We start from the raw sequence: 22178 nt of genomic DNA, 5'->3' as shown, positions 1-22178 counted from the left end.
TACAAAGGAAAATAAGCTAAATCATTAGCAAGTGTCATCTCTGGATGTGGGGCTGTGGGGTCTTAATTTTCCTCTTTATACTTCTTCATATTTTGTAAGTACTCTATAATAAATGTGCTTACCTCTGGGGAAATTCTGCTTGCGGGTATTTGGAAGCGCTTGGCGCCTCCTAATTTTCACACACTCCAGCAGTCCCAGTAGCCCGATTCCTGCATGAATAACGGTATCACTCCCTCTTTTGTAAACCATATAAACCATATTTATGGTTCTTTCTTTTTCTTTGAAGGATGAGAAGAACCAAGTTTTAACCACCAACATTTGGCTGCAGATGGTAAGTTGAGACAATGGCAGTCCTCTGCTGTGGGTCTTCCTGCTCTTCCTTCCCAGAGGCCAGTGCTTGAAATGCAGGGGAAGCAGAGGGCCCCTGAGAAAAGCCAGGGCAGTCCTCCATCACTGCACACGTGCCAATGTAAGTGAAATAGAACATCCGCTTTGGGGTGTTTCTCACTGCATCCTGCAGGACTAGATGCATGCTTGTATTTCACTATAGGGTGATTTGGGGACATTTTAAAAGCACTTCATGCAAGACAAATAATAAGATTAACATCTGCATTGTCTGTAACCTGCACTAACTGGTCCCCAGGGCTCAGGGGCACCTGGCTCCCTCCCCATGCCCCTGGATGCACATATTGGAATCCTAGAGAGTTGCCTAAGCCAGAGGCCTCCACAATTAGTGCTCCAGTGGCCCCTGCAAAAGTTTTGAAATGCTATATTCCATTCATGGATTTTTAACTTGACATCTAAAATTCTCACCTAAATTTAATGAATTGCAAATGATGTCTCTTCCAGCAAATTGTAAATATTGACATTAGAAAGTAAAACTGTTAGTCTCTATTTTAAGTGGAATCTAAATGCCATAATAATTTGATGTCCATATCATTCACTTAAGAAATATATAAACAAAGCCTTCTTTAACTGCCAGATATTTCACACAGTCCCTGTCTTCTTTGTACCAGCATTGCGATTCCAATTTTCACACAGAATTTTATCCTAACGTAGTATAATTTTGTGTTTGCAGGTCTTTTATTAATCACTCTGTCTTGGTTCTCTTAAATATAAATATTTACATAAAAATTATTCCTTTAGACAATAAGTGTTAATTTTTTTTTCTCCTAGATTGATTTAGGTTTACAATGATTATTGGTATGTAATTCATCAAGGTGACATTCGTCTCTCTACCAAAGATGAGGCTTTGTTTTAAATTAATTCATGTATTCATAGATGACTATTTTTTTATTATCAGAAATGAGACACTGATGTAGATTTCACCATCAGTTCTATGATTTTTTAAAATAGATGTAGTAATGTGTCATTCATAATGAAAGACATTTTGTTACAGCAGTGTTAATCAATTCCTTGAACTTCTTCCAGATGACATGCCAAAGATAATATAGTTTTATCAGGATGTATCAGCTGACAGCTTGATTACTTTCTCATTCAATTTTGTTGAAAGCAAGGAATTAAAGGAATTAAAATCCACCTGATTGGGCGCCTGGGTGGCTCAGCTGGTTAAGCGACTGCCTTCGGCTCAGGTCATGATCCTGGAGTCCCAGGATCGAGTCCCGCATCGGGCTCCCTGCTCGGCAGGGAGTCTGCTTCTCCCTCTGACCCTCCTCCCTCTCATGCTCTCTCTCTCTCTCTCTCTCTCTCATTCTCTCTCTCAAAATAAATAAATAAAATCTTTAAAAAAAAAAATAAATAAATAAAATAAAATAAAATCCACCTGATCTTTGAAAGTTTTTGTCACCCAAGTTTTAACACATAGACACTGGTATTTTGAATTGACCCTTTGTTTGCTTCTTGGGCCAGTGTCCCAAGATAGGAGTTGAGGTAAGGGAAATACGCCTTTCTTTGTAAGGCAGAAATGAGAGAAGTAAATATAGGGAAAGGGGTACTCCCAGGGGTTTCTTGGGCGGTGAGTTTTAATGGGAATGCATGTGGAAGTTGAGGGAAAGAAAACAGATTCACATAAAGCCATCTGCTATGTGTCCCGCGAGTACGCTTCGCTATACATGAGATCCCTCGCAGAACCTTTGAGAGATTTCCCTGCAGTATTTAAAGCAACATTCTTTAGTGAGCACATTCTACCCTCAAAGCCTGTGCACACCTGCTGTAGCTTCCCTCCTTTGTCATGGGCACAGGGTCAGTGCTACCCTTAGAGAAGGGCCCTCCCTCTTGGGAGGAGGTTCCCCTCCTGGTACCTGCTGAGAACCTTGCTTTCACAGTCATCCCTGTTGCCTCTAACATCATAATAGTGTCTGCAGGTTGTTCTCATTAGCATACAGACAAACCTCAGTTTGTCCCCATTAACCCTCCCCAGTGACTCTGGTTTCCTCCTCACCTTTACAGCAATGTTTCTCCAAGTGGTGCCTCCCCAGGCCCAGACTGCCCCCAGTCTCTTCCCACGCATTCTCAGTTAAACTCACCTTGCCTGGCTTGGGGTGAGCAAACCACTAGCCCCCAGGTTGCTGAATGCTTTACTATGAATAACAATTTTCCCCAGTTTCTTTTCAAACATACCGAAGAGTTGAATTTACGGTGAGTCTATATCTTCACCTCTTAGATTCTGTAATTAGCATTTTATAATTCTCACTTTCTCCCATATTTGGCTAGCTATCCATCTTTCTATAGATCTAGCTTCTTTTTAAGTTCAGTTCAAAGTAGAATAGTGGACAGTGGTCACTTTCACCCATGTGTCTTGCAGCGATTTGACTAGGGTGTCTTTCAAGGTAAAAATTTTAGGTACAATGCAATGCACAGATCCTAAGTGCATTGGTCAGTGAATTGCCAGGCGTGCTTTCAGCTCCTCAGTCCCACTCCCCTCAGGAAGCAGAACTTTGCCATCACCCCAGGTGATATCTTGTGTCCCTTACCTGCCAACACCTGCCCTAGCCCCCTACTCCCCACCAGGAGTAGAACACCATTGTTTTGCTTTTTCTAGGGATTGATTTTTCCCCATCTCTTATCTTACTGGGTCTCTCAGGAGCATTTGGTAGAGTTGATTGGTCCCTCTTCCTGAAAACCTTCTTCATTTAGTGTCTGGATACCTCTCCTTAGGTTTTTCTCCTAACTCACTCGTGGCTTCTGAGTTCCCTCTGCTGCCTCTTCATGTCTGTCCAGCCATTCCTTGTTTCAGGAGTTGGAGGACCCAGTATCCTGGTTTAAGGCACCATTCAGGAGCTAACAGCACCGACCCAACTTCCTCCCTGGTGTCCCCATGCAGGAACCCAGCAGACTCTTAACCCCAATGTGTTCCAGACCACCCTTTCTTTCCCTTTCACACTTGCCCCCTCCATAGTGATGAGAAGGAAAAATTCTCTACCCTTTAAGGTCTTCTAGTTGGACTAAGATTGAATTTACATGAGACAGATTTTTTTTTAAAGATTTTATTTATTTATTTGACAGAGAGAGACACGAGAAAGGGAACATAAGCAGGGGGAGTGGGAGAGGGAGAAGCAGGCTTCCCGCTGAGCAGGGAGCTGGATGCGGGACTCGATCCCAGGACCCTGGAATCACGACCTGAGCCGAAGGCAGACGCTTAACTGACTGAGCCACCCAGGCGCCCCTACATGAGACAGATTAACAGGAGGAAACAAACAAAGTTTTATTACATGCACACGGAGGCCCAATAATGATATTGAGACCTACAGAAATGACCAAGGCGGATAGTTTTTAAGCTTTCTCAGAAAAAGAGACACTAAATCTGTGAGGAATTGATAGGACAAAAGCCCTTAACTTTGGGAGCTTTAATTAGTAAGGAATTCTGAGAGGAATTTGGACTGTGCTGGGAAATTAGTAAAAAGTAACAAGGGTTGTTTCTACAGCCTTCTTGGCTCTGAATTTCCTATCTCTGGTGATAAGGATGTCTCTTTAGCTCCTGATACAGGGAGGGTATCTTTCATGGGAGAAATTTATTTCCTGCTTTCAGGGGGACAGAGGAGGGTCTGAGGGTCCTTCTTGCACAGGCCCTTTTAAGTAACTTTTATTTAAAATAATCAGTATGATGGGCATTAAGGAGGGCATGTGTTGTGATGAGCACTGGGTGTTATACACAACTAATGAAACATTGAACACTACATCAAAAACTAATGATGTACTGTATGTTGGGTAATTGAATGTAAATTAATAAAATAAAATAAAATAAAAATCAGTATGACAAAGTGGAACATTTTGGGTAGCCTGGCCTTGGCCCCTACAGTAGCTGTCTCCATTTGGAATAAATGGTAGCTCCATGTCTTCATTTGCTCAGATCAGGGATGAGGCTGAACTCTTATCTTTCACACCCCCATCTGATCTGGCAGTTCGACCTTCAAAACAGATTCAGGCTCTAACCACTGCATGTCAACACCATTGCTTCCACCCTGGTCTAAACCAGCATCATCTCTCACCTATGTTATTGTGGAGATTCCTAGCCCAACTTTATGTTTCAGCCCTTACCTCCCCTAGTGATGTCTGTTCTCAATATACCAGTCAGTATGATCCCAAAAAGAGAAGATGAACGTTCAGCCACAAGCCTCATTGGCTCTGGTCCTCCAGGGGCTCCTGTCTCACCCAGTGGCAAGCTGAAGTCCTTTATGTGGTCTCTGACTCTTTCTGCCTGGCCCTTGCATCTGCCACATCCCCTCCAGCCCTCTTCTTCTTGCTGTGCTCCCTGCCCTGCTTGATGCCCTCACACATCACCCAAGCACACACCCACCTCAGGGCCTTTGCACTTGCTCCCCCTGCCTGGAAGGCTCTTTCCCCAAGAACCACTTGCCTTTCTCCCTTGCTTCTTACTAGTCTCTTCCTGAAGATCACCTTTTCAGTGAGGTCTTCTCTGAGTCCCTGGGTACTGTCTCAAACCCTCCCCTACTACCCCAGCCCATGCCATTCTCCTTACCTGGTGTCTTTGTTTGGGCTGCTATAACAAAATACCATAAACTGGGTGGATTATCCACAGCAGATATTTATTTATCACAGTTCTGAAGGCTGGAAGTCCAAGATCATGATGCCACCATGGTTGGGTTCTATTCAGGGCCCTCTTTTGAGTTGCCTTTGTGTTGTGTTCTCACACGGTGGAGAAAGATTGAGCTAGCCATTGGCTAATCTCATTTGGGAGATCTCCTTCCACATGATCTAACCACCTGGTAAAGGCCCTCCTCTGGCGTTCCTCACATTGGAATTAGGGTTCAACATAGCAATTTGAGGGAACACAAGCCTGTATCCATAAGTTCACTTCATTTTGTTTCTGAAGCTCTTGTCCTATCCTTTGTTTACTTGTTCTCAGGCTCTGAGTCTTCCTCCAGCAACTGGGATGTGTACACCAGGAGGGCAGGAGTCCAGTTGCATTTATTCACTACTCTACCCCCAGTAGGCACTGAATACCTTTTGTGGAATGAATGAATGATACAGAAAACTCAACCTAGGAAGGGATATCATGATACAAAATAGAGCCAACTACAAATAACATCTGAACACTGTAGTGTAAGGTTGAAGCTCTGGGAATTCTGGGAGATAATGCAAATGTTTACTTTTTAACATAAAACCAGACATTCCCCATGTCCTCTACGGTACATAGCTACAGTTGACATTTTTCTTATATAGAGAGAAACACCTAATATGCTCACTGCATGTTAGGTCACAGACAGGTCTGTCTTCCTGATGCCTACATCCCTTTTCCCACAGTAAGCAAATGATCTTCAGTGTCATATATGACTTGGCAAGTGTTTTTTTCAAAGGGTGTTGCTTTCCAGGAAAATAGTAACCAGATTATTACTTACTGCATTGAGTTCAGGGACTCCATAAATAAACATGCTTGCTTTGGAGGATGTCACTGGAGACTTCTAAATTTCTCTCAAGCACAGCTTATTTCTAATTAATTCTTGCACTTACAGTAGTGTGTACAACTTCATTTGTTCTAAAACTCACATTTTTATCTCACTTACCTATTCAACAAATCTTTTTGAGTACTTGCTCTATGGAAGGCATTGAACTGGGTCATGTGAGGGGGACCCAGAAGTTGATGAGACCCAGTTTCTTCTCTTAAGCCATTTATACTCAGGCTGTGCAATTTACATTCTAAGAAAAAAGTTAAAATATTGTGACCAAATGACTCCCTAGAGATATGGCAGGAGGCAGGCTGGTGGTGTGGACAGTGGAGTTCACAGGTGGGAAAAATCTCTGCTTTACAGAAATGGAAGGGAGTGAAGGAAAGGCACAGACTCTTCTAAATGTGAAGATCAGGGAGCAGAAGACCAGGGCAGAAATATGGACAGGAGGGGACAGAAAATCAAGGAAATTGCCTTCAGCAAATTTTCTTTCCCAGAGCTTCCTGTTGCTGAATTGCTGTTCTGAAAATCTGAATCTACAAAATCTTTTACCAGGGGTATTTAAACTCTGAGGTAATATTCTGCAAATGAGAGATTTTCTATACAGTCTGAATAGAAGGGAAGGGAAGTAAAATAAATTAATTAATTAGATTTTCTTTTGACTTAACAGTTTGTTACTGAGTTTTCCTTTCTTTCACTTACCCTTGATTTGGTAGGACGTCCCAGTTAGTTAGATAACCTGAAGGAAGAGAAAATTGCTGTTCTGTTTACCTCTTCTTATTCCTAGGAGGAAGCAGTTGGCATATTTTCTCTATAGATTAGTTTTATCATTTTGGGAGGCCTGTCAGATATTATCTGATTTAATCTATGAGAAGAAATGGAAGAACCATTTCAGTTTCTGAGACAGTTGAGCCATCCAAAGACTTGCCTGTGCTTTTCAAAAGAATCTGGCCTCTCTTATTTTGGAATTTTGACCATTCTTCTGGCTCTATGTTTCCCATCCTTCTTATGTTCTCTATTTTCTACTTCCTGATTCTAATTATGGAATGAATAGTATTCACATTGTAGAATGTTAGGTTGTAAACCATGATTATTTCTAAAATGTTTACCTTTTTAATCTGCATTTTCTACCACTTCATCTCTGATACATAGAAATACTGCATGTTACGTTCATACACAAGCCGGCCAGTGGCTTGCTTAGGGCCCTCATAACAACCCATAGTTAATGATGATTTCAATCATTATGTCATACTGACAGAAAAGAATTGTCAGGGACAGGAGGAAGGAGGAGGCCCACTTTCTTCACCTGAAATCAAAATAGTTGACTAGAAGAATTTTCAAAACACATATGTATGGAGTTTTCTGACACCAAGTACATACTCTTTCACACCAACAACCAATTCTCTCATTCTCTGGACACAAACTGGGTGTCCACCCTTTCAGTTCTATTCTGATCGTCTCTACCTGGAGTTAGCATCAGATCCTACAAGTTAAGGACTCAGTCCCACAAGACTGCCCCCAAATCGGGTGCCACCTGCAAAGGGGGTGTCCAGGCTACCCACACTCCCGTCCAGCTGGGTTCAAATTCAGAACAGCTTATGCAGCTCAGGAAAACACTTATATTTACTGATTTATTATAAAGAATACTGGTCAGCAACAAGTGAATGGAAGAGAGGCATAAGGCAAGGTGTGGGGGAGGCACAGAGCTTTTCTGCCTTCTGTGGGCTAGTTACTGTCCTGGCACCTGTTCACCAATCTGGAAGCTCTGTGAACCTTGTTGTTCAAGAGTTTTTATAAGCCAGTCTCCATTCTCTCTCCTCTGCCTGGTTATTAAGGTTGGGAGGGGCTGAAAGTTCCCACCCCACTAGTCAAAGCTTGGTCTTTCTGATGACCAGCTGCATGCTGGCAACCTGAGGTGATGTAGGGGTCCCACCTTAAGTCACCTCACCTCATTAGAAACCTGTGGTGGGCTCAGAAGGAACTCTATGTGAATAACAAGAGACACTCCTATCCTTAGGGAATTCCCAAGGTTTTAGAAACACTGTGCCAAGAACCTGGGACAGACCAATTATGTTTTGTATTATACCATATGTACTTTTTTTTTTAAAGAAAGAAAATGTTCTCTTTCTTCTCTCTCACTCTCCTGCTATAGATATTTCCGTGCACGTGCATGCATACACACTTGTTTCCTATGGGCTCAAGGTAGGTGCTAATGAAACCAGTTCTCAGATGCATGGAAGAATTGGGTCCTGTGGTGTGTTTCAGATCCAGGACCCCCTCCTTCCTTGTATGTCCCTGTAACAACCCTACATAATCATATCTTGAAGATTTAATGAGAGGGGATCCCACAGAAATAGGAAGTGAAGGAAAAGCAAAGACTCTTCCAGATGATCTGGGAGTATTGATCTGAGACTAACTTCAGGTAGAGAGGATCAGAATAGAACTGAATGACTGGACACCCAGTTCCTGCCCAGAGAATCAGAGAACTGGTTGTTGGTGTGAAAGACAGCATGTACTTGGCGTGGGAAATCTCCATACATATGTGTTTTGAAAAGTCTTCTAGTCAACTGTTTTGATCTCAGATGAAGAAAGTGGGCCTCGTTTCTAGGTTGACACTTATTATCAGGTACCCGATGTGCCAGGCTCTGTCTGTAGGAAGATTTGTTGCAGGACCTCTGCCTTCCAGGGACCTACTATCTGAGTGGGGAGTGAGTGCTTTGAGAGGATAGAAAACCTCTTTCTGGAACGTGATTGTTTACAAGCCCTTTTACATATTCATTCTTCAGAAATGTTCATGGAAACCTGTGGGGTCCTGGGCTCTGATCCCGCTCCCAGGGCTCCCTGTGCCCAGTTGATGGTGCTTCTGTACCTTTGGCTAAAGCCTGCTTATTACAGCTCTCCTGTCCTGTAGTATCTTGTGAGATGGAGGAATCCCTCTTTTTCTTTTTCTTTCTTTCTTTTTTTTTTTTAAGCCATCATTTGTCACATGCCTACCAGGGCCACGTGACTGACTTGCTGCTGTACACATTTCATCCTTACAGCACCACCCTGCCCTGTGAGGAAGCCACAGCTCAGAGAGGGGGTTTACCTTGTGAAAAAACAAAATGCAACTGAGTAAGCTTGAAGATCTAATTGGCTTTATTAAATGATTGATTCGTGAGTTGGGCAACATCCCATCCAGCAAGTAGAGAGGAACTCCCAGGAGTTGTACAAAATGGAAAGTTTTTATAGGATGGAGGGCAGGGCAAGAAAGTTATAAGCAAGAGAAAAGAAAGGATTGTTTCAGGCAAGGTCACCTTCCCTTAGGGGGAAGGGCAGGGGGCCTTATTAAGCAGATCACCTCATGTGATGAAGAGGGCCTTGTGACAGTTGACCTTATTGATGCTGATCAGAAGAGTCCTGACTGACCCTTTAAAGCTTACAATTCTGGGGGTGATTGAAACTGCAGGTAAGTATTAAGCCCAAGTTTGGTGACTTGGCCTAAGTAATTTGGGGCCTGTGTTTTTTTGTTTAACAACCTGCTTGAGCTCACACACCTGGCTCTGCCACAGCCTTGGTGAAAACCCGGGTCTGCCTGATTTCCACCTTTCTCTGCAGCCCACCTTTTCTGTCCTGTGGTTTGGGGAGACCCAGCATGGCTTTCAAGTGAGCAGATGCAAGGCATCTTCTGGGATGATGAACAGCCCACTTCCTTGTGGTGGGAAGTCTGCCAGTGCAGAGAGATGGGATTGGAAGAATCAGCCATGGTAGAGCCTACTGATCACTCTTCTTGAAGTCAAATAATGCAGTCCTGAGTCCTGACCCAGTGACTGACTGAAAGGATGTTGCTTCTCTGTGCCCCTGTCTCCTCTTGTAAATATGAGTAGTTGTCATGCTGGCATTCCTGGATCTTGGCAACAGAGGTGTACACACGACACGGAGCAAAGAAAATGGTCAGGATACATGCCCATGGGACACGTGCAGCTAAGATCATGAGTGAGTCAGGTAGGGGGAGATGGCTGGGGAGGCATCCTGCAGCTCACACGTGGTGCCATCAGAAGAGGCTGAGGTTTCACCAATCAAGCACTTCCACTCCCTGCCTTCCTTCCCTGCTCTGCCCATCATTTCTGTAGGCGGGGGAGATGGGCATTTGCCTACCATGCTCACCGTCATTCTGGGAGCCCTATGACCCTGATTAGCATGGTGGTGACAATGACAGTGACAGGCGCTGTGATAGTCACCAACCCGGAGAAGCATCCCAGGGTAAGATGAGATCCTAGTAAGGAAATCACAGGTGTTGGGTATGGAAGGGGTCATCCCCAGGACAAAGGAGGAAAAAGAATGGAGCTCTGGGCCAATGGTGCAGAGACAGAGCAGGCTGGAGCAAACACAGTTTGGTTGATGCCCAGGCATTCCTGCAAACCAGCTTCAACAGACTGGTCCTCTGGGAACTATCCTTCCCCTCTCCTTTTTTCCCCTCCCCTTCCCTCCACCAACCACCAACATCAATTAGAAATATCAGTGGGGTGGCTTTCTCTCCAGCACATTATACATTGACAAATCTTCATTCTCAGAGGCTCATGGCTTTAAAGTGACATTACTCACCTGGTTAATCCCTCTTGTCTGACTTCAGATGGTCCCAGAATGGGACAGCCTTTCTGGATACTTGCCTGTCCTCTCTAGAGGATGGTGGGATCTCTGGGACATGCTCTGGGATCCACTACCACTTGGCTGCAATTCCCAAATCTCAACAGTTTTGAAAATTAAAGGGCTTTTGTCCCCCTTGATGTTGTTTTGGTAACTTTGCATCAGGCTCATGGAGTTTAAAAATCAAACTGAAATAGATATGCAGGGGAGGCACTTATTTTTCTGACTTAGTATCAGTATGCATGTTTTGCTGCAGAAATAGTGATATGTTTGATTATGGGGAGTTGTCTTGGTCCCAGCTGGAAGTGTTGCATCACATACCTTTCTAAGTCTAAGAAGGTCTGAGCTCCAGAGTACAGGTGGCCCCAGGGAGACTGGATACAGGATTGGCCTTTACTGGGGTCTGCCCTGATTATGGCACATATATAGGAGCTGCTAAGTCCAAATGGGCCAGCTCTGCAACCCTGGCTTGGTGGTGCTGTTTGTATAGCAGCTGCCGGTGAGATCCTACCTGACCAGTCTTTATGGAGCTAGTGGACCCCAGGTAGGGCTGGGCTGTGTGGTCTTGGGACAAGGGACCCCAGGCATGGGCCTTCCTCTGGCAGAAGTCACTCAAAAACCAACTTAAGGCCTGGCCCCGAGGAAGTGCACCTGTTCTGGTGTGTTTATGACTATGTCCTGAGTCCTCATCTGCACCCTTGTCTTGATTCAGTGTTTGACCACCAAGGCTGAGTGTTAGCATTTTTGGGTTGTGGCATCAGAAGCGCTATTCCTGCATGAAAATATGAATTCCAGTCCAAAAACACACCCCTCCTTCGAAGGTTCTGAGAGGTTCCCCAGCAGCTGCACAAGATTGTTTCATGGAAATAAATATTCTCCTTTTTTTTCCAGCTTAGTTCGTATTTCAGTTGAAATAAGTGAATTTATTTTTCCCAAGTGTCCTTTCAGTGGAGAACTTTGAAAGCAAAACAGTCATTCATTTGGCTAGAAAAACCCCATCTGCCGTGGGAGGGGAAGGCTTGGGGGCATGCAGTGGACCGGAATTAACTTTAATGCTACCGTCTGAATGTGGTCATGGTGACAGCAGGATCTTAAATGTGATCTTTTATGCTATTCACGGTCATTTTGGAAGAGATTATTTAATTCCCAGCTTATATTTTGTAGATAATAATTCAATTATGTAAATAAGTATCTGGATCTCGTTTTGGCTTTGAATGTGTCTAATGATCTTGTAGAAGAAATACTAGTAGGCAGGGAAGCAAAGAGCTGTTAATGTCATTGTCTCAGTCCTGGACAGATCACTATTTACAATGGAATGTGTCAGAATATCCGGGCGTGAAGACTGTTCGTTTCCCAGATGGCCTGATTTGGAAGCCAGACATTCTTCTCTATAACAGGTAAGCACATTGGACAAAAAGGAAAAATGATTTTATTCTTGCATACACGTAACAACCAAGCATATTTGCATATTTTATAGAAACGCCAGACACATTATCTGTAATTTGGGATCCTTGCTGCCCATGATGCTTCATGAATGGCCAGGCCTTTGAGAAGCCTTCTGTCCCCTTCTCCCATGTTCTCTGCCTTGGCATGCAGGCTTGCATTACTTAGCACTCTCCCCACGATGACCATGTCCATAGGGCTGTGCGTTATAGGTACACATATACTTTTGTGCATATTGGCACTGAGGCATTTTTGCATGTGGAAGTACCTTTGCACCTGAATGGCAGCAGTTATGGTCACAGCATAAGTTGCTGGCCCATGGCATGCATGACTGGAATCCACTGTTTGGACCCAGCTCCTCATTTGATGCATTCCCCAATGTGCATTGGGAGAGCCCTGCTGCCAGTACCTGAGTGCATGAGGATTGTCACCTCTAGCTGAGCTTGGAAGCTTGTGACGTGGGTCGAGTATGTGACAGAAGGCACATAACAGTCATATTCTAATAGTCCTGCTTCTGAGGTCAGGAAATGAGGGATACATCAGTAATCCAGGACAGTCTGATTTGTAGACCAGATGCCCAAAAGGCAAGTATTCAGGCAAGGTAAATTTCTAGAAGCACTAAAATTTTTGGCTAAACTACATAATCAAAATTGGGATCCAGAGCACCTCTTCCCCATAGGGTCCAGAGTATGATAACGAGCTTAATATAAAAGAAAGATATTTCCTAGTGGTGACTGCTGCCTTTGGTCTTACCTAGAAGAGAAGGAAGCCCCATGCCTTCCTGACTTAGGAAACAGCGTGACCATTGGCCACTGCCCGTGGTTTTCACAGAGTGATTCTGGGACCAGCTGACATGTTTGTCCTATACTGACTGCTTCTAGGAGGCTGGTGATTCTTTATCTTGTATCAGCTATTAGTTTAATTTGCTGGCAGTTACATTTCATTTGAATCATTGGGCCTGTTTCTAGAAGAATATTATTCCCTCCTGATTTGCTGCCGCTCTTCAGCTTCTGACACCTGAGTTTTGCAACGTGTCTAAAATCAGAGTAAGTGGTCCCCTACTGAGTAGGTGAAGCCCATGAAGTCCCATGGCTCATCTTTGGGTCATCAGTGTCCCAGCACTGCCATAATAAAATACCACAGACTGAATGACTGAAACAACAAAAATTTGTTTTCTCACAGAAATGTATTTTCTTCTGGAGGCTGGAAGTCCAAGATTAAGGTGTTGGCAGGTTTGGCTTCTTCTGAGGCTCCTCTCCTGTAACTTGTAGATGTCCACCTTCTCCCTGTGTCTTCACATGGTCCTCTCTCTGTGCCTGTCTGTGCTCTCTAATCTCTTCTTGTGAGGACAACTGTCGTATTGGATTAGGGCCCACTCTAATGACCTCATTTTAACTTAGCTACTTCCTTAAAGACTCTTTCCAAATACAGTCACATACTGAGGTACTTCAACATATGAACTTGGACTTCCACGTGTGAATTTTGGGGGGGAACACAATTCAGCCCCTAACAGGGCCATTGCAGTTGACTACTTAAGGGCAACGAGTCAGGACTGGAGAAGTCGGGGTTGTGAATCTTAGCTGTAATATTTACTGTGTGTATAACTGAGCAGTTAAGTCCTGGACTCCTGCTTTGCAGAACGGGGGAGATGCCAGCTTCACAGAGTTTGGAAGGGATCACTCTATGGATGTACCTCGCACGCTTAGTGTGGTACTTGGCAAAGACCAAATGACAGTTGTGGTTTACAGGCACGGTAATGAGGATTTCTGCTCAGAGTAAGATGGTAGGACAATTCAGAAGGAAATGTCAGTAAGGGTTTTGCATTGTGCCTAACTTAGTTCTTTTTCATTTGAAGTCAAGAATAAATATTATAATGTGGTAGAATCCTAATAAGGCTATAGAGATGGTTCTTGTGTCTTATATGCAGGACCTCAAACTCTAATAAATAAAATGTTTGATGATTCTAATGTTCTGGCTCATGAAGAGTTACCAAGAATTCTATATAAACTGAATTTCAAGGAACAAAGGTACAGTCTCCACCTGCTGTCCCCAGGGAGCAGGCCCCTAGAAATAATGCTACGCCCCACATGTGTGACCCAGCTGACGGTCCCAGAACCCCTCTCATGTTTCCCCTTGAGCTCTAAGTAACTATCTTTTTCTTCCCTCTTTTCCCCATCTCCCTGTTGGCCACATCCGCTAGCTTCTATCACGGAATCTGTCAAGGCTGCCTCCTCTTCTGCTTCAGTTTTTCTGAGAAATGGGATGTCGAACCTCCTTTCTGAAGTAACTGTTAAGTGTATGGCTTGCATGTCCACGCGAACATGGTGTGGCATAAGCAGGTGACAGAATGTATTTTAAGGCATCATAGACACAGTGTCATTTATCTTTTGCTGCTTGACAGACTACCCTGAACTTAGTGTCTTAAAAAAAATGTATGCATATTACTTCTCACCAGGCCGTGGACTGACTGGATCCATGTGGCTGCCTGTCTGTGCATGTGAGCTTTTGGCAGAAAGCAGGGGGCTGGGGCTCAGACAAGCTGGAATGTGGAGGGTCTTAACGCCACGGCTGGTGGTGGTGGCAGCTGCTGGTGGGAGCTCAGCTGAGGCTGTCACCTCTGCTACTTCAGCTCCCTCTAAAAGCCTTTCCACTTGGCACAGGCGTCCCCAGGGTGGTGGCAGGGGTGCTCAGAGAAGAAGGAAATGAGGGCCACCAGGCTCTGTAGGGACTGATCCTAAAAACCCCAGAACGGTCCCTTCACTACACTCTGTTGGGCAGAATAGGCAGGGGCTCAGCCTGGATCAGGGGAGCAGAAGTCAACCTCACCTCTCCAGGGCACACAGGGAGGGAGGGAAAGGAAGACAAAGGTGTGCTCTGTGGAAGGGGAGTGGTGAAGCGGGTAGGCCAGATTAGAGTGTTGTGGGGGGAGGGGATGAAAGACCAAAACAGACATTTGTAATGAAGGAGCACTCAGTTAAGTGCACCCTGGAGGGACCTGTAGGAGGGAGAGAGAGAGCACAAGGAGGCAAGCAGAGAGAGTTTCCAAACAAAAAGTGATCCCCTTATCCCCTGACTCCATTCACTGGCTTACCTCTGCTGTATGGACACAAGTCACAAGGCCTGGCCAGCAGGTGGGAGTGGCCGGCCCACCCCCTGCAGCTGCCTCTTACACCTGCTGCTCCCCAGCTAGAAGTTTGTCTTTCAGTTCCATGGTGTGTTTGGACTCTTTTCCACTACAAGACATCTTCATGAGCTCCCTTCTTGACATGGAATATTCACCCTTCTGTCATCCTGTGGGCTTCAGCTTGACACCCTATCCCACTGAGTCCCTGGTGTGTGTCTCTGTCATGCTCTGTCACAGAAAGGGGTCCCTGTCCCCCATAGCACATGGGGTCTGCCATCTCTCCGGGGGTCTAGAGAGTGCTTAATAAATATTTGTGCACAGACAGGATGGAAGGAGGAAGGGGGGATGCAGGAATAAGAGGAGGTGGGAAGAGGATGGATCCATGTGACGTGGGTGCTGCTAAGAACAGCAAGAGAAGAAAGGAAAGAAATCATATTGGCAAGCTGGAAAATATGAACCTGTGGCAGGGCCAAAAAATTGACACAGGAAGTAGCAAAAACAGGCTTGAATTTAATAGGATCCTGACCTTCTGATATTCTGTTATTGGGGATTTTGAGAGATATTGAGCTTAATACTTTCTGCCAGCTTCCAGGCACTCCAAATGGTATGTTCTCTCAGTGGGCTTTTGTAATGGTTCATTAACATGTTGTGTTTGCAGGGGGGAGCTTTTCCTTAAGGAGGGGGGCATGCCATCATTCTGTGTAAGCCACGGTTTTGAAAGGGGCATTGATTCAGGTTAGGGGAAGCATCACAAACATGTCCATCACATTTCTTGCTCTATTCTGGTTTGATAATGGAGTCCAAGTGTGAGCCACTAATGGTTTTGGGGATATGATGCATTTTTTGTGCTTTGCCGAGGCTGGGTCACTGCAAAACAGCCATCTCTGCATCATTCCTGGGATGGGCTGCTTTATTTCCCTGATGGATGGTGAACAAGTTACAGTGCGGCCAGCCAGCTGGCTGGGTGGCTCAGAGGAGAGGACCGGCACTGATAAAAGCATCCCTGCCGGATGCTGATCCCAGTAGTTTCTTGGTTGCTTTATTCTGCTTTACTTAAAGCTTGCAGTTCAAGGATTTTTCTGAACACAGTCTTGCTCAAAGTGAGTATTAGTTGTGGATAGCTTTCCATGATTTTCCCATTTGGATGGAATGAAAGGCGTCACTTATCAGTGGTCGGCTTGCAGAAGAAAGCCTGAATCGCAGTGACAGCTTCGCCTTCCCTGCAACCACAGGCAACTGCCACAGCCTCTCTGGGCTTCTCCATCCTTGAGCTGCTCAGTCAGTCATAACAGTGGAATCTTTGTTAATGAATGTATTTGAAGATGTTTTTGTTAGCTCTGTATTTTTAGGACAGCGTGACGTGTCAGCCATCTCTTTCTTACAGCCTGTGCAAAATTGCATTTGCATGTCTGCAGGCTCATATCTGGTTCTGAGACTGCAGCCCCCTGACTATAACCCTCTTCCTGTCACATATTCCCATGACCCTGTACCTGATAGTAGAGCCTGGGAAAGGGTGATGTGTGCAGGACATGCCTGGGTGCAGTGTGATCCAGCCGATGAGGGCCAGTAATTGTGTGCTGATCAGTGAGTCACCAGTGAAATAGAATTTATTTCCTTTCCAAGTGTCTTTGGTTCCCCCCCCCGAAGTCAACCTATGACAAGTATTTCAGCACATGGTTTATTTGGGAGAGGAAGCAAGACAGAGAAGGGAGGAAAGCCAATATAGGATGCATTAAAAAGCAAGCTATTGCTCTGGGCAGTGGGGCCCATTCCCACTGGAGACCTCTGGGGTGTTTATCGCCAACTGCCTTCTGTCTGTCATAGGTTGACAACTGCTTCCAGGAATGTCAGCTCCCTGACGCCACCTCTGCTTGCCTTCCCCATGCATAGACCAAGTGTGCGCTGGTGGCCAGAGCCTCAAGCCGGGCTGCTGATACCTGGAATAGGCAGCTGTCAGGGCCTTGGGCCTGGGGAGGACAGCTGTCGGCATGGTCAGCTACAGCGCAGAAGAGTTTCACACTCAAGTTTCAGTTGTTGTCACCTTGGCCTGATTGAAGTTCCAATCCAGTTCCTCCTCCTGATGGGGAAGGCGGCAATGATGCAAGTAGAAAGGAGAGCATGATAAGGACTAGGTGGGTTTCTCAGTCAAAGCAGAGAGGAGACAGGCAGGTAGCAAAGGTAACAGAGAAGAGCTGGGACCAACATCCTTGAGTGGCCATAGCCCTACTGTGGGTTTCATGTGTTATGGTTTCACATTAGTCCACATATGGAATGGGATCTTAGGGAACGGATCTCTTATTCAGTGTTGTCACTGTTAATGTCTCTTGGAGAAGGTTAATGGGTTGGTGCTCAAGGGCCCATAATGCAGTCATGGCTGGTGTGGGGGTGGGCCTGGGGGCAGGAGGCCATCACTGAAAGGACATCAGTAGCAGCTCTTGGATACAGCAGGAATCTCCAGTTGAGCAAAGGTAATTTTGCAGCTTTGGACCTCCCAGGGAACGAGGTTTTAGGATGTGCTGTTACAGCATTATCTGCATTATCAAACATTCAGACCTAATCTGGAGGGAGGCTGTTTCTCACAAGGTATGATAGGAAGAGGTTGGAGCAGTCATCTGTTTTCAAGAAGTGAGCGGAACTGGCCAATCCATGTGTGCATCTCTAAAGCTATCCTCTGAACTGTCTGCCCAAACCTCCTCTTTCTTACCCCTGTGCCTTTGATATTTGTTTTTAATTTGTTCATTCACTGAACCAATATTTAGTGAAGGCTTTTGTGCTGTTATCACAAACTGTCCTAGGATCTGAGGACACAGCAGCAATCAAGCCAGACAGAAATCCCTGCTCTCTAGAGAAAGGGAGAGAGAGAAGAGGGGAGCACACACTCCAGATTATAGGGGATCCAAGAAAAAGAAAGCAGGGAGAGCACATAGGGAGTGGTAGAGCCATGGGTAGGATGTGAGGCCAACAGAAGGTCCAGAAGGAGGGGAAACATGTCATATGACATCAGGGAGGTGAACATTCTTGATGGAAAGAATAAGGCCTATCAGGAAAGGTTGTGAAAAGCCTTGAAATGTGAGAACAAAACAGACAAGGGAAAGATGACCAGGGGGCCTACGGCCTGCTCTGTGTGGTCACATGCACCTTCCAGGTTAGCAGAAACTATCTCAAACTCTGTCATGGTCTTTGAACTACTTTTCAACTCTGTATGTTCTAGGAAACCGATAGTAATGCAAATGACTTTAGTGCATAGAGAAGCAAATGGATTTTGTCTGATGGACTGATTCCTCTGTTAACTGATCTGATCCGCACTCCTGATTGCCTTTGTATGTGTCCACTTTTTGGATGCTCCTTGGAATTGGTTTTTGACACCTTGCCTCTTTCCCTTGTTAATTAATGACATAAGTAAAAACTTTGACACATGTTCATTTTATATTTTGTGCAAGTATCATGCTTTTATCTTTGAGAAAATTTATCTTTTTTGATTACCCCGAGACAGGAACATGTCATCTGGGTCTGTCCAGGCACATGAGGTGGTTGTGTGGCTGGAGTGCATGGGTGGAGAAGGTCAGAGACACGGCAGGATGTGGCCCAAGTGTTGGAGGTCTTGGCTTTTATCATGAGTGAGATGGGAGAGGCTCTCATCCTTTTTGTAGAATTTCATCTCTCTCTTGCTCTGAATAATTGTCAAAATACTTATTCGTATTCTCCTTCTGCTATCAACTGATTCCCATCCAATGGTTGTTTTGGCCAGAAGTTACCTGGTCTCTGCTTGTATACTGCTCCCAGCCAATGGCAGTGGATGTGTTTTGCTTCTGTTATTTCCTCTAGCTTCTTGGTCATGTTGGGGAGGGGGGGGAGGTCACGTGAACGTGTGTCGTCATTCAGCCACTGTCAACCCAGATACTTGTCTGCCTCAAGCTGACTCAGAGGCCAGCCTGTCTGCACTGGACATCATAGACTGTCCCTACTGGACCTTTAGCACCTCTGCCTGGTTCCACTCTCTCTGCAAAGGGCTGGATGACTCCAAAGTCAGTCTTCAGCATCCACATTTCTCAGGACAGGAAACTGGTGCTCAGGGAGGTTCAGCCACTTGCCCAAAGTCCCCCAGCAGGGTGTGCCCAACTCGAGTCTGATGTACCTCAGGCTGGCCTGCCTCTGGTCATACTTTTAGAGTTCCTTTATTTTTCTACAAAGCAAAATAATTCCTCTCTCCCTCCCTCTAAGTTGACTCTACTTTTAGACCTTCTCTGGGACTCTCTTTTGTCTTTTATTCTGAAAAGGTGAGTCTGTCTTTTCCCAGTTTCAGAGCATCTGACATCCAACTTTTCTTTCACCAAATCCCTTGCCAGCCAGAGTGGGATGACAAAATGCAAACCACTGCACAAGGGTTTGAGCAGAATTTCAAACAGGGCCAGGTGCTACAGGGAGCAGAGTTTTCTAGGGAGGGCTTTGCATCCAGATGGCCCAGGCAAACAGTCTTTCTGCTTGTGGCTCAGGGCCAGTCCACTGAGCACCCGCCCCCTCCCTGCACCCTGAGGGCCTGCGAGACTGATTGAGTCCAAGAGCATGGCTTTTGGAGATGAGCTTATTGATCTTAGTGACATCGGACACAGAGCCAACATGATTATAAGGGTCTGTGTAATAAATATGTGAGACAGGAATTCGATGGGAAGTTCAATCATCATCATGAGCTGCCTGAGGGAGGGGCAGGGCAAGTAGCACGGTGGCAGGGGCCAAGGTCAGCCCTTTCCTGCCCTCCTCAGACTGTTGTGGGGGTCCCTGCAAATTTCCACTGCTCCCCAACTCCTCGCCCAGGGCTGTGCTCAAGGCTGCCTGCATGGAGGTGCATGTAGGGGTTTGTGATTCACAGGAAGAGATGCATGAGAGAGAAACTGGTCCTCCCCAGCAAGCCCTCACAACCTCATCTACGGAGTGTGGGGCCCTAGCTGAATGTGCCCCATGGGGTGTATGAAAACCTGGAGGAACCAGGACTTTACTTGTGGGCCAGTGCCCAGATCTGAGGTGGCTGATGCTGTCAGTTCAGCTTAGGAGAATTTCCTGAGGACCTACTATGTGTGAAATGCTGTGCTTCTAAAAGGACACACATTCAATGCCCTGAAGGCACTTGTAATCAGTAAAAAAATCACTTTACCCTGGGTGGTCTCCTCTAATTTGATTTCATGAAATTACTATCCCCAGTTCAGCTGTTTCTGAGATTAAACGGCCTGTTCACACAGAACCACAGCCTTGACTCCAAACCCTTTTGATTTTTCCAAGGCTTGACACCTTCTTCATGGGTATGACAAGGGCTCAAAAGATCATCTTTCAGAGGAGAAATGGTGTGTCAGGGATCTGGCATATTAGAAAGATCTGGAAGAGGGAGATCCTCATCCAGAGGGAGGAGGGGAGTACTTGTTTGTGGGAGGGTGGCTGTACCAGACCTTTTTACCTGGGAGTCTGGGACAGTTCTGTGTTCAGCCTACTGTCCTGGCGCAGTTATTAAATAATGCCCTCTTCACTTTCAAAAGTAACTCAGTTTAAACAATAATTTATGTGGTCTCCTCACTTTGGGACAGTGGCTACCTAGTGAGAACAGTTAGATTAAGACATAGGAGTCAATCAGAGAAAGACATGTATCATATGACCCCACTGATATGAGGAATTCTTAATCTCAGGAAACAAACTGAGGGTTGCTGGAGTGGGGGGTGGGGTGGGAGGGATGGGGTGACTGGGTGATAGACACTGGGGAGGGTATGTGCTCTGGTAAGCGCTGTGAATTGTGCAAGACTGTTGAATCACAGATCTGTACCTCTGAAACAAATAATGCAATATATGTTAAGAAAAAAAAAAAAGAAGAAGAAGATAGCAGGAGGGGAAGGATGAAGGGGGGAAATCGGAGGGGGAGACGAACCATGAGAGACGATGGACTCTGAAAAACAAACAGGGTTCTAGAGGGGAGGGGGGTGCGAGGATGGGTTAGTCTGGTGGTGGGTACTGAGGAGGGCACGTTCTGCATGGAGCACTGGGTGTTATGCACAAACAATGAATCATGGAACACTTCATCTAAAACTAATGATGTAATGTATGGGGATTAACATAACATAATAAAAAAAAGAAAAAAAGAAAAAAAGACATAGGAGCCAAGATAGGACATTTTCATGAGAAAATATGAAGTTAGGCCATGGCACGCAGAGGGCTCTTAAAGAGGTGGTGGGAGACAATCTTGGAAGGGATCAAATGTTGCAGGCATTTGCTTTTAATGCAAGCGATGGGGATGAAGAATAAGATAATAAGGTCAGGATGAACTAAATGAGGAAATCAGATCAGTCTGGCCAGGCTTCTCCTCTGCGACTGTCCCTGCTTGGACCACTGTGGGCCATGGAGGGACTTGCTGTTTCTAAGCAGCATGCCACATGGAAAATCAGGTTCTCCTTCCTCCCCACTGGTCAGTGATCTCTGTCAGGGAGGCCATGTTCTGTACACATGTTTTATCCCCAAAAGTTAGTGTGGCAAATAGCACTGGAGAGGGTCAAATTACCCTGGGCAGGTGCACTACTGGGTCCAGTATGGGATAGCTGGAGGCCACAACTTGGGTAATAGCACTGGGGACTCACACTGTCTGGATTAACTGATCACTATTCCCAACACCAAATACATACATACATACATGAATTCTGGTTGTTTGGAGTGGGTGTGTTGGGGATGGATCATAAAATATACATGGATGTAGCCTGAGAAACAAATTAACCTAGTGATTGTCATTATCTTTTCTCCTTCACTTTCCATACCAATCTGTCATGAAGGATTATTCAATTTAAATTACTCAAGTTGTCTTTTGGCATGATTTATGGTCTTTTATTTAAAATAAATTTTGCATTCTTAGTAAATCAGATGTATTTTGTTATTTTATTTATGTATCCTCTAAGAATCTGGGATTCCATACCAGAAGATTACACCTGCATGCTGTTAGAGTTTCCTTTAATACTTTAAAAAGTTTGTACTAAACTGGGCGCCTGGGTGGCTCAGTTGGTTAAGCGACTGCCTTCGGCTCAGGTCATGATCCTGGAGTCCCGGGATCGAGTCCCACATCGGGCTCCCTGCTCGGCAGGGAGTCTGCTTCT

The 22178-nt window shown here is 45.2% G+C and overlaps 1 protein-coding gene across 1 annotated transcript in view; it reads left to right on the top strand.

Annotated features, from left to right (window-relative positions):
- LOC110572244 (neuronal acetylcholine receptor subunit alpha-7) overlaps positions 1 to 22178 on the top strand; it is a 113334-nt gene that overhangs the window by 50035 nt on the left and 41121 nt on the right. The window contains exons 3-4 of the mRNA XM_021680487.1: positions 287 to 331; positions 11781 to 11890. Coding sequence (XP_021536162.1) covers positions 287 to 331; positions 11781 to 11890 — 155 coding nt within the window. The remainder of the gene's footprint in view (positions 1 to 286; positions 332 to 11780; positions 11891 to 22178) is intronic.

Source organism: Neomonachus schauinslandi, chromosome 9 (assembly GCF_002201575.2).
Source record: "Neomonachus schauinslandi chromosome 9, ASM220157v2, whole genome shotgun sequence".
Lineage (NCBI taxonomy): Eukaryota > Metazoa > Chordata > Mammalia > Carnivora > Phocidae > Neomonachus > Neomonachus schauinslandi.
This window is presented reverse-complemented; position numbering and strand designations above follow the sequence as displayed.